Source organism: Chinchilla lanigera, unplaced genomic scaffold, assembly GCF_000276665.1.
Source record: "Chinchilla lanigera isolate Chin_1 unplaced genomic scaffold, ChiLan1.0 scaffold00093, whole genome shotgun sequence".
In the NCBI taxonomy this organism is placed as follows: domain Eukaryota; kingdom Metazoa; phylum Chordata; class Mammalia; order Rodentia; family Chinchillidae; genus Chinchilla; species Chinchilla lanigera.
In genome coordinates, this window is record NW_004955494.1 from 3,235,249 (window position 1) to 3,252,680 (window position 17,432).

The 17,432-nt window shown below is 46.1% G+C and overlaps 1 protein-coding gene across 4 annotated transcripts in view; it reads right to left on the reverse strand.

Annotated features, from left to right (window-relative positions):
- Positions 1-17,432, reverse strand: part of Tbxas1 (thromboxane A synthase 1 (platelet)) — a 160,943-nt gene that overhangs the window by 74,217 nt on the left and 69,294 nt on the right. For 3 of the 4 annotated variants that reach the window (XM_005405431.2, XM_005405429.2, XM_013505026.1), the window contains exon 5: positions 1,659-1,775. The exons of the other annotated variant lie outside the window; for it this stretch is intronic. In XM_005405431.2, the coding sequence (XP_005405488.1) occupies positions 1,659-1,775 (117 nt within the window). The remainder of the gene's footprint in view (positions 1-1,658; positions 1,776-17,432) is intronic. 4 annotated transcript variants of the gene reach the window in all.

Consider the following 17,432-nt stretch of genomic DNA (forward strand, 5'->3'; position numbering starts at 1 on the left):
ATGTTGGGAATTATGTGACTGACTTTCATTTTTACAGAGGTTCACAGCTAACAGTTTGCCTTGAGTCTCAGAGAGTGACTTGGTTTGATTTTTTTTTTCCTTTTTTGTCTGTTTGAGACAGGTTCCCATTATGCAGTTCAGGCTGGCCTTGAATTCTCTTTGTAGCCCAGGCTGGCCTCAAACTAGCAGTTATCCTGCTGCCTCAGCTTCCCCTGAGTGCTAGGATTATAGGCACATGCCACCATGCCTGGTGAGAGATTGACTTGGACTTGTGAAAAATGCTGGAACTGTTGAGACTATGGGGGAGATATCATTGCATTTTTGGTTGAACACAAGATAGTTATGCTAGGTTATGCCTTGTGTTTATTTGGGGATTAAATATGGTATAAGGAGGTGTATTTGGATATCAGATTCACAAGGGGTGGGGTGTGATGGTTAAGCTTTCTTGTGTCAACTTGATTAGCACGGTAGCCATCCAAAGGATTGATGGAACAATCCTGGGTGTGTCTGGGTAGGTTATGGAGGCATGGCTGTGGGTAGAATATCTGGTCCCTCACCCCTTCCTTTCTGTTACTGCTCCCCTGCTTGGCTTCCCAGTAGCCATGAACTAATATTTTTGCCTCCCCATGCCCTTGTGCCATGAGATTCCTGCTTTGGAGTTAGCCAACAATGAACTGAATCCCCTGAATCCATGAGCTAAATCAGACTTCTCTTCTGAAGTTGTGGATGTTGAGTATTTTGTCCCAGCAGTGGGAAAACTGACTAGTACAGTTTAACCACTCCATGTCACAAGCACCCAGGTACTCACTCTGGAGTTATTATGCAATTCAGAACTACAGATATTAAAGCCAGATCAGCCCCTGAGGGAGAGGGACCGATCAGGCTCAGGCTCAAAACCTAGCAGTTGGGATCAAGTGTTTGAGAAATTGAGAGGCAGTGCAAACGCCCACTTTTAGATGCACAACTGGGAGCAAGTGGCCTTTTGGGTTAGGAAATGAGAGAGCCAGGCCTTAAAGAGCTGGCGGCATCTTGTGGAGACTCTTTGTCCCTCTGCTTTAGTCTCAAGGGTTATCCTGGGCAAGAAGGTCCACCTCAAGTTCTCCCAGAAACATCCCTTTCCTACTTCCACGGCTACGATCTCCCTAGCTAAGACTGGATTCAGAGCTCACCTTTGTCTCAAACCGTCCTCCACTTCCTTGCTATGTAAAGTGCATGTCACTGTTTAGAAACCACTTCATCTCCGGGGAGGCTGTTTTAAGTGTGTGCTCAGGCCCTACCCCGGATCTCCTGAGTCAGAATCTGCATTTTAACAGGCTCTCCACAGGATCCATTATGCATGGAAGTACGAGAAGCCTGTCCCAGGTTTCTCCTGGGACCCCAAAGTGCCCGGAGCAGTGTCTAGGGACGGAGCTGGAGTGCCATAAGTGCTGTTAACTCACAATTGATTGATGGCAACTGGGGATGGGGAGGCTGGAGACGTGGCAGGCACTCAGCGCCGTATCCCATCCTTCTGCATAATAGAGAAGTGGAGGGCCCGGGAAACGGGGCATTTTGATGTGCTGCTGGGCAAGTGATGGGGGTGCACTGGCTGTCCGTCATGGCTTGGAGACAGTAGCTTGTTCCCAATAGGAAAAGAGTCTGTATTTCCTGTGTCTTACCTCGTTCAGCTTTTCGGGACTGAAAACAGAAGTCAGGACGCCTCTGACCTCTTCCCATCTCTTGTCACGCAAGCAGAGGATGCTGTTGGCTACTGGCTGGGGCTCCAAACCTGACACCTGACGGAAAGCAATAAGCTGAGGGTCAGGACGCAGGGAGCCAAAGCCACCTGAGGGGCAACTCAAGTTCAAGATAAACACCCCCGTTAAAGTTCACCAGTGAGCGGAACACAAGAGATTTCTTTTGCAAGGCCAGAGAGGATTACAGATGCCCATGGGCGATGACCTAAGATTCACAGCAGAGGCACAGGAGGAGCAGATGGTCGTGCTCTGTGGCCTGGTTCTGCCCTGGGACAGTGTGGTCATCACCATGGAAACAATTCAGAGACCCCTGTACACTGTGCAGCCACGCCCTCGCATGAGGGTCCTCTGAGGACAAACAAGACGGGCTTCCTGGAGACGGCCAGTCTCTTGTGGGATGGAAGTTCACGTCTGAACTTGCAGCAAGGGGTCTGGTGGATTGGTTGGGTTGGGCCCAGAGTTGATGGACTCGGGTGTCTAGGTCTTTGGGGTGTGGGTGGTGGGCAAAGGGAGGGGAGAAGGGAGCGACTTCCCGTAGCATGTTTGCCTGCGCTTCCAGGAGCACGCCTGCCACGGTTCCTGTGTTCTCTCACTCATTCATTTTTCTCGATCAGCAGACATTCGCTGAACGCCTAATGTGTGTACTGTGGGCTGAACCGTGTCCTCCCAGGGCTTAATAAAGTTATAACCCCAGAACCTCAGAGTGTGATGATATTTGGACACAGGGCCTTGAAAAAAGGTAATTGAAGGAAATAAAGCAGTTCGGGCTGGCCCTACTCCAACATGGCTAGTGTCCTCATAAGAAAAAGGTAATTACGACACAGACATGCACAGACGGAAGAACGTATGAAGACACAGAGAGAAGGTGGTCATCTTCAAGTCAAGGAGGGCGGCCACAGGCCACACCAAGCCTGCCATGCCCTCGTCTCAGACTTCCAGCCTCCAGCATTGTGACAGAGTGGATTCCTGTTGAGTAAGTTCCCAAGTCTGTGGTACTCTGTGGTACTAGGGCAGCCCTAGTAAACTCAGAGTAGGTCCAGGAAGTTGGTTATAAAATATTGAGTGAGTCGGGGATATAGCTCAGTGGTACAGCACTTGCCTGGCAAACATGAGGCCCTGAGTTCGATTCCTGGTACCAAAGAAAGAAAGAAAGAAAGAAAGAAAGAAAGAAAGAAAGAAAGAAAGAAAGAAAGAAAAGTCTTGAATGAAAAGGCTTGCGCTTGGCCCTCATGTGGTTAGCAGTCCAGTGCAGAAGCAGAGAATAAGCTCATAAGTTAGATGTCACCATTTTTGAGAAAGTGAACTAATATAATGAAGAGAAAGAGGGTGAGGCAGCCACAGTGGGGGGTGACGTGGACAGGAGGCGTCTCTGGGGAGACACCGTTGAGCTGAGTCCGGGAACACACCAAGGAGTCAACGCTCCCCTCAACCCTCCTTCCCAGACCCTGCTACCCATTCTAAAACCAGCTCTCCCTGCCAAGTGGTTGCAAACGGAACCCACAGTGTGTCAGAGTGAGCCCCAGCCCCAGGGCCACTGGGCGTGTGGAGGCAGGGAGGCTACAGGACCAAGCCCTCCTCAGAATCATGCGTGATGACAGTTACACTATTTCTTTTCACTGTGTTAATTATAGTTGAAACATGAAGCCAGCCATCATAACTCAAAAGCCTTGTAAAAATTCCTATTTAGAGGAAAATTATAATTTTCTGATAAAATATGAACACTCAAAATAAGCCATAAAATATAACTGCAAAGTATCTAGAGGATTTAATTATATATTAGAACCGAGTTGCTGGGATAGTTTTCTGCAGAGGAATACCTCTCTATATTTAGAATGAAATTCTTTAGGAGTACTTGGCCACTAAATTATGGGTTCATGGAATTTTTGGAACATAATCTGTTTGTTTAGGTTCCAGGGTCAAAGGAGGAAATCATATATTATGTGTATTTATAGAGTAGCAAAGCCCTGTCCTGTGCCACACTGCAAAGACATTTCACTGGAGGAAAGTGGGAAGAAGGTTTACATGGTTTTGAAGAGACAGAATAAATTAGAGATAAAAATCAAGATTGATTGGATTTGGATCCATCCTTAACACCTGAGGACTGGATGCTATTTTAATCTTGTACCTGAAGGATGAATCTCACCTCCCCCATGCCATCCGTCATCACGACCCTCAGATCTCTCTGCCGTGACACCCTCTCCCCTTACCCTATCTCGAAGCTCTGCTGGAACTGCCCACTTTTTGGTGGCAAAGTTTGGGAGCCATGGCTATAGCCATGTCTTGTTTCTAGCTGGTTCGCTACAAGAAGAAGAGCGGCCACTTGGTTATTTCAAAAGAGCTATGAGTTGCTGAAAGGACATTAAATAACACAATATATGAAATAGTCATTAGATTTTAGAATGTTTAACTGGAAAAGAGAAGAGTGGGAAGGTTAGTCAGTGGTACTTAGTGGTACTGTACTCAATAAATATTTAGGGAATGCGTATTCCAGTACATGAAAAGTTTAGGTTGTTTTTATGACCCAGAGGGTAGAATTGGACTTAGTAGTGGAAGCTTGCAGGAAACTGAGCTTATCTCAATGAGAACTACTCCTCTGGTCAAGGAGCTCCCGGCCACCGGGCCCTGGGCACCATTTTTCAGGAATATTGTGTAGGAAGCTTGGTCATCCGAAGGGGTTCGGTCTAGACTACCTTCCAGAACTCTTCCAATAGAGACTTCATCTCTAAAAGACTAGGCAGGATATTTTTGGCAATTAGATTGTTTACACCTAGTTTCTAAAAATGGTGGCAAAATATGAATAAATTAATGTTCCCGTCTCAACCATTTTTTTCAAATACAGCAGTGGATAAAGTACATTCACTTGCTGTGCAACCGTCTCCACCCTCTGTCCACAGAGCTCCTGTCATCTTGCAAAGCTGAAACTCTGCACCCACCAGGCAACAACCCCTGCCCTCCTCCGTGTACACACGCTCACCACTCTGTGTACACATGCTCACTGACAAGATTTACTACAGACGGGGGCTGGGGATTTAGCTCAGCGGCAAAAGCACCTGCCTGGCAAGCGCAAGGTCGTGAGTTTGGTTCCTGGTACCAGAGAAAAACCAAAAAAAAAAAAAAAAGATTTACTACAGATGGCAGCCCGGAATGGACTGGTACACGTGACAGGGCACTCTGAGTACGACCCAGGTGTTAGGGAGGGGCCTAGGGACACAGAGCTTTCTAGACTCCTGCCTGGTGGCCAGGCTGTGTGTTCCAACCCTCAGCAAAGGCCCCTCCAGTCTCTCTGCGCCCCACGTTTCCAGACAGCAGGCCTGGCCCTGTCAGGAAATCAGTGTAGAGAGCGGCCAGCAGCATTTAGAGAACAAAGAGACACAAGAAACGCTGCAGAAGAGAGGAGAGAGTATACGGGTGTTTTCACAAAGGAAGGGCCTGTATTTGTTGTTAGACACATTTCTCATATGCATGTGTGTGTGTGTTTGTGCGTATTCTGTGTCAACATGGGAAATCTATTTCTTACTTTAAATTATGGTCAAAAAAATTCTGAAAAACCTATTGGAACCCCAAACCCGAGTGACATCTTCTCTCTCTCAACTGAAATCTGATCAGTCACAACTCTGAAATCTCTTTGATCAGCCAACTCTCTCCATCCCGTGGCCAACCCCCTGGCAGAGGTCACCACTGTCTCAGCCGCTAGCTGGTTTCCCAGTCTTTAACCTAGTGGCAGGGTCTGTGCTCTGCGCTGTGGCCAGTGGGGTGTTTCTAAGGCAGGGAAGTGGAGTGTGGAATTGATGGTGTGTCCCAGGGGCTGGGGAGAGTGGAAGAGAGAGACGGGAGGGTGGATGAAGGTGCTGAGGTCCAGGTAGATGAGAACAAGACGCTGCAGTGTGTTGCTGTGCAGTAGGGTGACGACCATGATGGACCGTGTATCTCAGAAAGCTGGAAGAAAAGATACTGAATAATTTCACCAAGAAAAATGATACATGAAGAGAGAGCTATATTTAGCCTTTTAAACATTACACAGTCTGTATGTGTATCAGAGTACCACACGGTACCTCATTATTATATATCAAATACCTTTTTCTATATTAGTTGAAAAAATAAAGCGACTCCAGCCCTGCCCAACAGTTTCTCCTGCGCAGTTCCCTGACTTGGTTTACCTGCCCTGGCTCCCGCCAACCCTCAGCCTTTCTGAGCACAACACAGAGCCCGAGGGGGTCTTTAAGTTCCGGTCTTTTGTAGTCACAGTCAGAAGACACAGGATGGAGCTTCCTGTAAGAGCAGGCTATACTTGCTACCCGTCAGCGTGGGTAGGGAATGCAGTGGTAAGAGGGTGGCTTCCAGAACAGACCTCTGAATTGAAGTCTTGGCTCCGAGCGACCTTTAGAACTGATCTTTCTGGGCCTCAGTTTCCCCATGTTCAGCTGGAGATGATGCTACCTACCTCCTAGAAGGGCTGTGAGCCTCTCAACAAGGATTTCCCGAGTGACCCATCGCGGTAGGGAGAGTGAGGGTCCTCATGGGTCGGGTGAGTGGTGGGAGGAAGGAAGACAGCAGTCAAGGACAGACGGCTCCAGGAGTTTCCTACTGAACAACCTGGGTGCTGAGCTGGGTTGACGCGCTGAAAGCTTGCAGGCCGGTTGCTGGTTGTGGTGTGTGAGGCTGCTTGCTGCTATTCTGTCAGTGCCCAGACCATGCCGCCTTCTCTCTCCGCTCCGGCCCTCCTCGCGAGCTGTATCTCTGTCTACCTGGAACTCTCAGCCCCACTCAGACCCCCTTTCTCCTTTGCCTGCCGGCTCCTATTCACCTTACAGAAAACAGTGAGAAAACACCACCTCAGGAAGGCCTGCCGCCTGGATCTCACTCCAGCGTTCTCTCCTGTTCTCAAAAGACTTTTTAAAAAACTGATTATTAGGAGTCAAGCAAGTTCCCTGCCCGCAAGTAAGGCCAACCCAACTGCATTCTTTCTACTCTCAGAAAGACAGATCTATCAGTGTGGGAAACAAAACATGTTATGACCTCCATGGATGCTGTGTGGGGAAGGAGGAGAAATAATGGAGGGGAAGTAATTCTATCGGGTGGCTTCACGGCTGGTAGAGCAACCAAAGACAAAACGCTAGCAATCTGGAACCAAATGGAGAACCACAGCCTTCTCCACTTGGCTCAATCCGATGAACATTTTATTTGTTATTTTAATAATAAACTACTGCTTTGCAGAAATCACGGCTGAGAAGATTCAGGTCACAGGGTTACAATTTATGTAACATTAAATGGGACCATCTCAAGGGCCAGCCTGAGCTGATTCCAAAGTCTGACTAAGAACCCAGGCTTGGCAGCACATGCCTGTAATCCCAGCACTTGGGAGGCTGAGGCAGGAGGATTGTTGTGAGCTCAAGGCCACCTTGAATTATATAATGAGACCCTATTTCAAAAAGCCAAGAAAAAAAAATAAAAAAAATAAAAAACAAAGTCTGACAAAGACTTATAAGAAAGAAACGGTACAGGTCAAAATTTTTCATGAAAATAGATGCAAAAATTTTTTTAAAAATATTAGCTAGTATAACCCAGTGATATGTTAAAAGGAAAACTCATTAAGACCAAGTGGGACTTATTCCAGGAATGCTCCCTTTGGAAGCAACCAATGTAATTTACTGCATTCACAGATTAAAGCAGAAAAACATATATAATCTCAACAGATGTAGAAAAAATATTTGATAAAATTCAATACCTATTCATGGTAACAGCTCTTGATGAACTCTGAATATAAGGGAACTTCTTCAATCTGATAAATGACATTTACAAAAAACCTTTAGCTAACAGCATGCTCAATAATGAAACATGTAACAGTTCTCAGGGTTGGAAATGAGACACTTATGTCCACTGTTACTTTCCTCTGTGACATTATAGAGAGTGTAAAAGGCAAGAAAAAGACATGAAATATGTAAAAGTTACACAAAAGAAATAAAAACTGTATTATAGATGACAGGATTATACAACATAAAAAATCTAAGAGTATCTACAAATAAACTATTGGAATTAGTACTGAGGTTAATAAGACTATTGAGTATAATGTGAGTATACAAAAAACTTCTATATAAAATTAGAAAATGAAATTAAATAATAATTTATAATAACTATCAAATACTTAGGAACACATATGACAAAGGATTACAAGATCTCTACGCTAAAGCTACAGAACATTGCTTTGACAAATTAGAGAAGATTTAGATGAATAGAGATTCTCCATTCATGGGCTGGAAAAACCAGTAATGTTATGACGTCAATTCTTCAAAAAGTGACAAGCTGATTTACAAATAAATGCATCGAATCAAAGAACCTGGATTTCGTGCTGCCATCTTTTGAGATTGCAAAGCTAGGATATCTAAGACAGTGTGACTTTGAAGGAAGGATAAACAAATTGACCAACAACACAAAATAGAATCCAGAAATAAATTCACACACATGGTCTCTTATGACAAAGGTGCTGTTAAAGTCAGTGGGGAGGGGGTGGGGGTCTTTTCAACAAATGGTACTGGAGCATTTGGATCAACGGAGACCCACACCTTACTTCGTATACAAAAGCTAACTGGGGATAGGTCATAGACCAAAGCGTGAGAGATACAATAAGACTTGTACCTTAGGAGAATGTCTTTGTAGCCTTGGAGATCAGCAGGCTTACTTAAACAAAATAACAAAAGCCATACCAAAGGAGAAGATTTTGGTCCAGTGGATTTTATTATCGAAGACTATCACTTAGAAAGTAAGCAAGCCAGCTACAGACTAAGGGAAGATATTCGCAATGCATTTATCTGATGAAAAACTTAGAACATATTAGAATGACAGTGAATCCATCAGAAAGAGGCAAAGACTTAACAAGGACAAAGCAGGACATGCAAATGGCCAGTGAGACTATGAAGAGGTAATCAACAGCATCCCTCATCAGACAAATCCAAATTAAAACCACAGTGAGACGCCACTACTGCCCAGCCACAGAGCACAGTGAAAAGCAAGGACAAGGTGAAATGTCAGGCTAGGAGGCGAAACCACTAGAACTCGTCAGCGCTGGATGGAGTACTGTGCTGGGAAACCTTCTCAGTTTGAACACAAGCCAGTCATGCGCTGGGTCTGGTGTGTAAGCTAGCAAGGTACATGCTCAAAACTGCACTTTCTTAACAGGTTCATAGTACCTGAGTCCATAGTAGTAAAAAACTGGAAACAACCTAAATGTCAATCAACAAAGGAATTAACTGGTATTTCACATATTTGAATATGACATAGCAACATAAGGGATGAGCTGTATTCATTTTAATACATGATATGTGTGAATCTCACAGATAGAGCAAAAAAGTCAAAACAAAAGGACACGGTGCATGTTTTCACTTACATGACATGCAAGAGCAGGAAAAATAATCTATGGTGCTCAGTGTCAGAGGACTTGCTCCTTCTGGATGGGGGATGGGAAGAGGCAACGAGGACCCTCCGGATGTGCCCCAGGAGGTTGCCTGCTGCTGGTGGTCCCATGGGTGCATTTTACATGTACAAAGATGTATTGACATTTACACTCACAATTTATGTATGGAAGTTATGTCAATTTGTAAAAATACTAAACCAGCATTCTGGGAGGCTGAGGCAGGAGGATTTTAAGTTGGAGCCCAGCCTGAGCAACTTAGCAACTTAGTGAGGAACTGTTTAAAAGTTTAAAAGCTTCTTAAAGGGTTGGGGATGATAGTTTGAAGGCCCTGGATTTGATCTCTCCAGGATGATCAAATAATAATAATACACCATAAATCAATATAGACAAGATTAAATGCTGGGTGAGAATCAAGAAGATAAAAATCAACAGATATAACCATAAACATTTATATTTAGATTGAAAATTAGTTGTCCAGAGCATAGAGTGACCTAACAGTGTACATTAAAGAGACCTGGGAACCGTATTTAACCATAAGCTGGTGTAAAAATACTAAACCAGCTGTGATGGGGTAGCGATGCCAGGAACAAAGGAGGCTGCCTACTGGTCTCAGGAAAGAGTGTCCCACTGTGATGTGTGACAGAACTGAAGAGTTTTCAGACATGGACAACATTCTAAGAGGTACATTAAGATGTGTCAGGGCATGTATCCTCTCTGCCCAGGAATCCTGTGGCTAGTTATTTTTGTTTTGATGGTACTGGGTATTGAACCAGGGCTACTCTACCACTAAATCACATCCCTGACCCTTTTTAGTTTTTGAGATGGAATCTTGCTAAATTTTCCCAGACTAGCCTTAATCTTTCAATCCTTCTGCCTCAGCTTCCCTAGTAGCTGAGATTATGCCTCCATGTCTGGCCCCATACCCAGTTTTTTGCTTTGTTTTGCAGAATGGAAGATGGAACCCAAGGCCTCACACATGCTAGGCAAGTGCTCTGCCACGGAGCCATACCCCCAGCCCCCAGACCGATCTGGACTCAGACGCTCCATCTTCTGCAGCTGCTTGGGCTGTCACCCTTTGGTGACCTGTTATGGTTTGTGTCTGAATGTCCCCCCTAAGCCTTCTGCAGTTATGGGGGGCGGGCTTCTAGAGTTTATGATGGATCCATGGTCTAAAGCTGGGATTATGGGTGTGAGAGCTACACCTGCCCTGGGGCGGGTAGTTTGCATACAATGTAAGGGAGGGAAAGAGGCTGCTTACTGCTGCTCCTCTCCTTTTTTGCTCTTGTTTTTGCTGTCTTCTGCCGCCTGAACTGTTGCCCTCTGCCATGTGTCACTCTGCCTTGGAGCCAGCTGAGTATGAATTGAAACCTCCATAAACTGTGAGCTAAATAAACCTTTTCTTCCTTAATTTTGGGTGTTGGGTATTTTGTCTCAGCAACAAGAGAAAAGTAACCAAGACATGACCATTGCCTCTGACATGCATGAGGAGATTGCTGTGCAGTTCTCAGAGGTTCATGCTGGTCTCCTTGACTTTGGTTGACCTCCCTAGCTTCCTCGGCATCTCGAGCAAGTCCCAAGCTTCCTTTGTCTAACTGGGCATCCCAGCAGGGTGTCGCAGAGTGACATTCTGTTAGCCTGTCTTCTCCTTCGAAGGGTGGCCTTTTTGGAGCCTCTCTGGAAGAGGCAGGAAAGGCGAGGAGACAGGAATATGGGAAAGGTCCTAGATGGAAGGAGAGGCTGGGGTGGGAGTGGCTGGAGAGGAGCAGACCGAAAGCCCAGAAGCAAAGGCTCCTGTTTCGATTTGGCCTGCTCCGAATAGCCAGGCCCTGGGTGCATGGGATGAGGGATGTCTAGAAAGATGCGGAACGGCGTGAGTCTGAGGAGACTGCCGGCAGCCGTCCTTGGCAACCAGACAGCAGACGGCTGCCACTTTCAACAGGCGCTGGCCAAGGCTGAGGGAACCTGTGACCTCGCTGTTGAGCTGGGGCGGCTGTGTTTTCTGTTTGGAGGTTTGCAAATTCAGCTCCGAGGAGTGTCTGTTTGTTATGGGTTGGGAATGTTTACACGCCAAAACCGTGGAGACAAAGAAGAGACTCGGCCTTTGAGGAACCTGCAGTTCATTTGGGCAGGAGAGAGGGGTGTTTGTAAGACGCTTGTGACCCTTGTCACTCCTCCAACTCACAAAGTGCCTCTCACCTTATTCTGTCCACTCAGGCCATTTTGCCCTACTTAGAAGGCACTGACCTGATCAACAGCACTGGCCTAGTTGTGGCCTCATGGGTCAACTGCTAAGATGCCTTTGGACAAAGGGACATGTTTCTCCTTTCAGTTAAAGTCTCTTAAACAGGGAGTGGTGGAGCACGGCTGTGATCCCAGCACTCAGAGAGGCTGAGGCAGGAGGACTGCAAATCTGAGCCCAATCTGAGCAACTTAGTGACTTATTAAGACTCTATCTCAAAATTAGTAAAACACAACAAATAGGGTTGGGGATGTAGCTCAGTATCAAGGCTTTGGATTTAATCTCCAGTACTGGAAAAAAAAAAATCTCTTAAAAAAGAGTCTTAACCTCTTAGACTTAGGTCAGCTAAGTATAAATTTATAACTGAGAATCACAGTCCTGAAGAGCATGTTATTAAAGAAAGACCATCCCTGGGCTTCCTGTGCTTGGTGAAGAGAGTGACCATCTACTGAGAGCTTCTCATGGGCTAAACCCGTGTTTCTAACTGAGACTTGCCATGGCTTCCCAGGGGGCTGCATTTTTCTTTGAAAGAGTCCAGGGGACATGTGACCCTTTGGTGGTTGTGATGTGAGTATGTGCAGGAGTCTGAAAAAATATCAACAGCACATTGTGTGCCATGACCGCAGGAGGGCGGAGCCCAGGGCACTGAGATTCTGATTCCCACAGTCCTCTGCGCACACAAAGATGCTCCTCTACAGCCTCCTCTTCCTCACCTGGGTATGTGGAGCCTCTGGCGCTGCCCCTCAGTAGACTCAAATCAGTCAGATTACAGAGCTGTTGCTTGAATTACCCCAGAGTCTATGCCTGAGGCCATGTGTAGTATCTGGGTATTGCTCTCTGGCTGTACCAGGGAGGGTCTGAACCAAGTAGGACTTATATTTTAGTGCTTTGAGATAGTAAAGATGTTCCCGTTACTCAAAATAAATTTTTAAAAGTACTAAAAGTTAAATAGTAAGGGTTTCCCTTTACTGTCACACTGAACAATATTCGTTCATTCACTGTACCCATAGAAAATGGTTATGAAGATTACGTACCTCCCTCCCCGTCTTTTGACTGTGGTCCAAAAGAATAGCACTGAGGGAGGTTGTAAGCTCCACTGCTCAAGGGACTCAGGTCCGGGTCTCAGCAGAGCACCTCATCAGGGCAGTGTTAGAAGGACCAGGGTCCCCCTCACATGGCCCCTGCCATATTTGGCTGGGAAGATAGCATTTTCACAGGGGCCTGAGAGGGACCTTATTCCTGGGTTTGAAGCACAAAATGGCACTGTGAGATGCTGGTAGGACTCCACATGCCCAGTCAGTGCTGACTGCCTCGTGACTGGGAGCCAGAACTTAGTGGTTAGGCAAGTCTAATTCAGAGAGGTTGATGGACTGACTTAAGGTCACATAGCTACCAATAAGTAACAAATGTGGAATTTTATTTCATTCCTTTAAATTTAAACCAAGGCCTTTCACTACATTGCTGTGCTATGGCTTAGAAGAGGCAAAAATGGAAAGAAAAGATGCTATATAAAAAAAAGATTGGGTCAGGGAGGAGTGTGAGTCAGGACCTGCTGGCCTGGTGACTTGAATTCCATACATTGTTCTGGAACATAACTATAGTGAGACTAGAATCACTTACATGGCTTATTTATTATTTTCACCCCGAAATTCTAGATATTAATCCCCAGGTTTCTACACTTATTTCTGCCTCCATTTTCACAAAAGTTAGGGCAAGAACATATAAGAATGAAATTTTACTGCTTTTTTAAAAAAATATAAAGATCACTTCTTGCTGAACTGAATCTAGGAAGACATAGAAATATAAAATCACTTTAAACAAGATTTTGGAATTCTAAAAAAAGTTCTGCAAGGCAGAGACAGAACATCTGAGCTCAGGATCAATACCACTTAGCACTGTTCATTACTACCTTCCAAGGCTTCTCAAGTACTTAGTTCCTTGAAAGATGACAAAGCTCAAACCTATCTTGCTGAAAACTTGGGGCTAAGTGTGTTTTACAAATCAAATGCAAACCCATGCATCGGGCTCCTCCAGGACTGACTGTCCAGACCGAGGAGGTCAGGTGAAAGGAAAGGCCTACAGGCAGGCGACAGGTGCCCCAGCGTGGCTGTCACTGGGACTTCCCATGGGCCATCCATCCTCGGACAAGAAGCTTACAGTTCAGGCTGGAGGATTGCCTGTGCAATAGAAAATGTTCCCCAGGAAACAGAGACCTGCTCAAAAGAGGTCAGGCCAGTGAAGTTCCCCCATGTTTCGAGGATCCTTGTTTTCTGTGGTCTGAGCTTACAGGAAGAACTGCCTCACTCAGGCCTGGGCCTAAACGTGGGTTGGCCCTTCTCAAGAAATGCACTGCTACCAAACGCTTTGCAGGGTTGACCAAGGTGGCAGGAACTCCCCTAGTCATGCACAACTCTTTCAGAGCACACATCTTACCGCACACATTTGCAGGCCTGAATATTTTCCTTTCCTCATTGTTTCATTTAGGGGAAAGAGGACCAGGAACTCTAGGGGCTCAGGGTTTCAGAAGCATTGGTGAGACCAGCCAGTTACAGGTGCAGGGCCAAGTTAAAGGGGGACAATTTTATGGCAAAGCTGCCAACACCTCCATTCTCTGTGCTGCCCACAGGCAGGGCTCCATCCCCCTGCACAGGTGCGGGTGATCCACCTGTAGCTGAGTGGCGTCTTCTGGGCCGATGAACTCTGTAATGACCCAGTGTTCTGTGGAAGAGGGTGTCGCCACGGGCACAGAGGGTGCTAAGGTTTCCAGTGACTAATTTCCCCTGAACTTCAGTCATCTTTGCCAAGGCTGAGGGGGTTGTGCTTTCATGGTGACTCATCCTTATGATTTCAACAGCCATTTGCTGAGTGGATGAAGCAGCTCTTTGAGAGACTAAACCCAGGGCAGCCAGGTCCCTGAGTTTCTAGGGTTCTGATGAAACCATTCACAAAGTCATCACATGGTGTTAGATGGGATGCTTGAGTCAAGACTGTGGCTTGACCTGTGCCTGGAGAGGTGACTTCTGAGGTGCTCATGAGGACCTGAAAACTGATACCCATCTCCCCCTCCATACAACTGCCACTCCTTCCACTTCAAGTCCACATCCAAGCAGCAGAACTGGGAGCGAGCATGACTGTGGCCAGGCTCCATGGCGCCATCTTGGACCAGAACTCCTAGCTCCAAAGCAGCAGGATCCATGAATCATTGCTTATATCTCCTCCATATCTCCATCCCAACCACATGGAGCAAAGAGACGGGGTGAGGACCAGCCCACCTCTTATCACCCTTCCCTTAGCTTCCCCAACTCCAGACCTTGATGGAAGGCTAAGAATAAGAAATTCTACTATTGGTTATGGCCATTTCTGCTGAGTCACATGAGCTCTGCTCCAAATTTCCACAGAGTAAAAAAAAAAAAAATAAAAGCCATCCACTGGACATGGATGCACGCCTGTATTTCCAGCACTTGGGAGGCTGAGGCAGGAGGATCACTGTGAGTTTAAGGCCAGCCTGAACTGCATAGTCAAACCCTGTCTCAAAAAGACAAAAGCAAAAAAAAAAAAAAAAAAAAGCCACCCTTAGGACTTTATTAAGTATGTCATAGCAAAGAGGAGACAATTCAAAACACCTAAGGAAAAACATCCAGAGAAGAGCATGGTGGCACATATCTGTAATCCCAGCATTCTGGAAGCCTGAAGCAGGAGGACTGTAAGTTCGAGCTCCGTCTGCAGGCAGCCTAGCAACTTAGGGAGACCCTGTCTCAAAATAGAGAATAAAAAAGGGCTGGCCACATAGCTCAGTGTGACAGCCCTGGGTTCAATCTCTGGGATCACAGAATAAAAACAATCCAAGTGCTGAAGTGGTGGGACAATAGATTCTATAAAATGCTAAGGAACATAGACTTGTGTCTAAGGGTAAATCACGGCTGCGCCGACGCAGAGCAGTTTCGGGGAAGACCCGAGGACATCCATAGAGGTGCAAGGAGCACATGTGGGGAACTGGACAAGATGGGGCAGAGCCACTGCCCAGTCTCCTGCACCCCAGATAATGTGAATAGCAAAGCAAGACGTAAAAAGCGCCACCCCAAGTGTGGCCGTAGTTTGTTCAGCCCAATGTTTTGTAGTAGGGGAGAGAATATTTCATTCAAATATTTTGGAATTCAAATACGCGTCGGGGAGTTCCCTGAGACGTCACCCCACCACCAGTCAGGGTCCCTCGTGGGATGTGCCCCACTGTTATCAAGCCTCAGAGCTAAGCCCAGGGCTGTCCACGGATGTCCAGTGGGCTGTCCACGGATGCCCATCATTCAAGCCTGGGTTTGTGAGCAGAGATGGGCTCTTTCTGTTGGAAAATGAAGCAAGCATTATTTAAGTTCCTCTTCACTTAATGCATCAAACTAATCTGCCAAGGTATTTCTGTATCACAAGGGACCGTTTGCTAGAAGCTTGCATGGCATAAGCATTTAATGTTTACTGAGTGAATGTATAATAAAGCCCCATCGCTGAACACTTAAGTAAACATGGCTTATTAGAGGGAAGGCCGCGTGGTGTCAGGAAGGAGAAATCACGCCTCACTAATCTCCTTGAGTTTCTTAGCAGATAAATAAGCATATGGATAAGAGGGAACCACAGAACCCAGTTTAATTTGACTTTCAAAAACCTGCGAGAAAATCCCACTCTAACGCCTGTTTTTTAAAAATTGAGTCACTAAGGGTTGTTTTATCATGAATATGGAATTGGTTTAAAGACCATAAACAAAGCTAAAGATAAGTGAATACATTCCCAGATGGAAAATTATAAACAGTAGGGATTCCTCAGATCTAATCTATGATGGGTCTTTTTCTATGCTTGTGAATGACCCCGATGAAGAAGTGAATATTGAATTCCCTGGTTCGGGTTAGACCTCCTTCTTCTGGGGAGAATTTCAAGTTGATAGCGATGCAATTCCAGTTGGAGACTGAATAGTCATGTGTTTGGGCCATGCGGTATGAAAAAGAGCTGGAAGATATAGTTCCTCGTCTTAAAGAATTAATAATCAAGTTAGAATAGAAGCCATGGCTTCCTTTACTGTAAGGCACAGTGGGACCACTTACAAAAGTGAATGAGGCATAAGAGTTCAGACGTGGGGGACAGTAGATGTCAAGAGAGATGGGGAGGTCTTCCTGGAGGAGGCAGAGTCTACAGAGATCTTAAAGAACAGCTAGGGTTTGGATGGGTGCAGAAGAGGTGCAGGGCTTTCTTGCTAAAAACTGCTACTGGACATTGTCCTTGTTCTCCTGCCAAGCACTGAGCAGGCACGGGGCTTGAATGCATGATAGCTTTATGATAGTCCAGTAATGTAGGTGGTAGGCCCATTTTCCAAGGGAAGAACAAGAGGCTTAAAAAAGAAGCTGGCTCACAATGACATTGCTAATAAATGGGAGACCCACAGTTTGGCAGCCTCCCATTCCAGGGCCTGTCAGCACAAGCAAAGGTCCAGGGGCAGGACTGTCTGGAGGCCAGTGGAGGTGACACCTGGTATTGGTGGGCAGTGAGAGTAGGATGGAGCATATGGAATGGATCTAAGTTATAGGGGTCCTTAACTCTTCTCTGGGAAACTTGAACTTAATGCTGAAGGCTTAATCCTGTGTTGAGTGGAAAAGGAAGGAAATTGGAACTATACTTTGAAATTTTGAGCCCTGGACCTAGAGACTTAGCCAAGGGGACTGGAAGGAATAGATGAAGCCAGTCGATTTGTTCAGAGGAGAAATTGGCCGAGGCTGAGAGCAAATTTATTTGGCGTCTACAGAGATCTTAAAGAACACGTGGATTAGCCTTGTGTGCATCTAGCACAGATATTGGAGTGTGGACCACTTCCGGGTGATGTCCTGGAGGTCATCTGAGCCATATGGAGACGCACACAGTTGTCATGTTCCACCTTGCTGCTCAGAGACTCAGGCGAGCTCAGGCAGCATGCTGGCTCCAGAGCGCCTTTGCCACCTGCTCAGGTGGGCGTGGTGCCAACGCCTTTTGACTCACTGCCTCCCTGGCTCCTTTAGCGAACACCCCTCGCTCA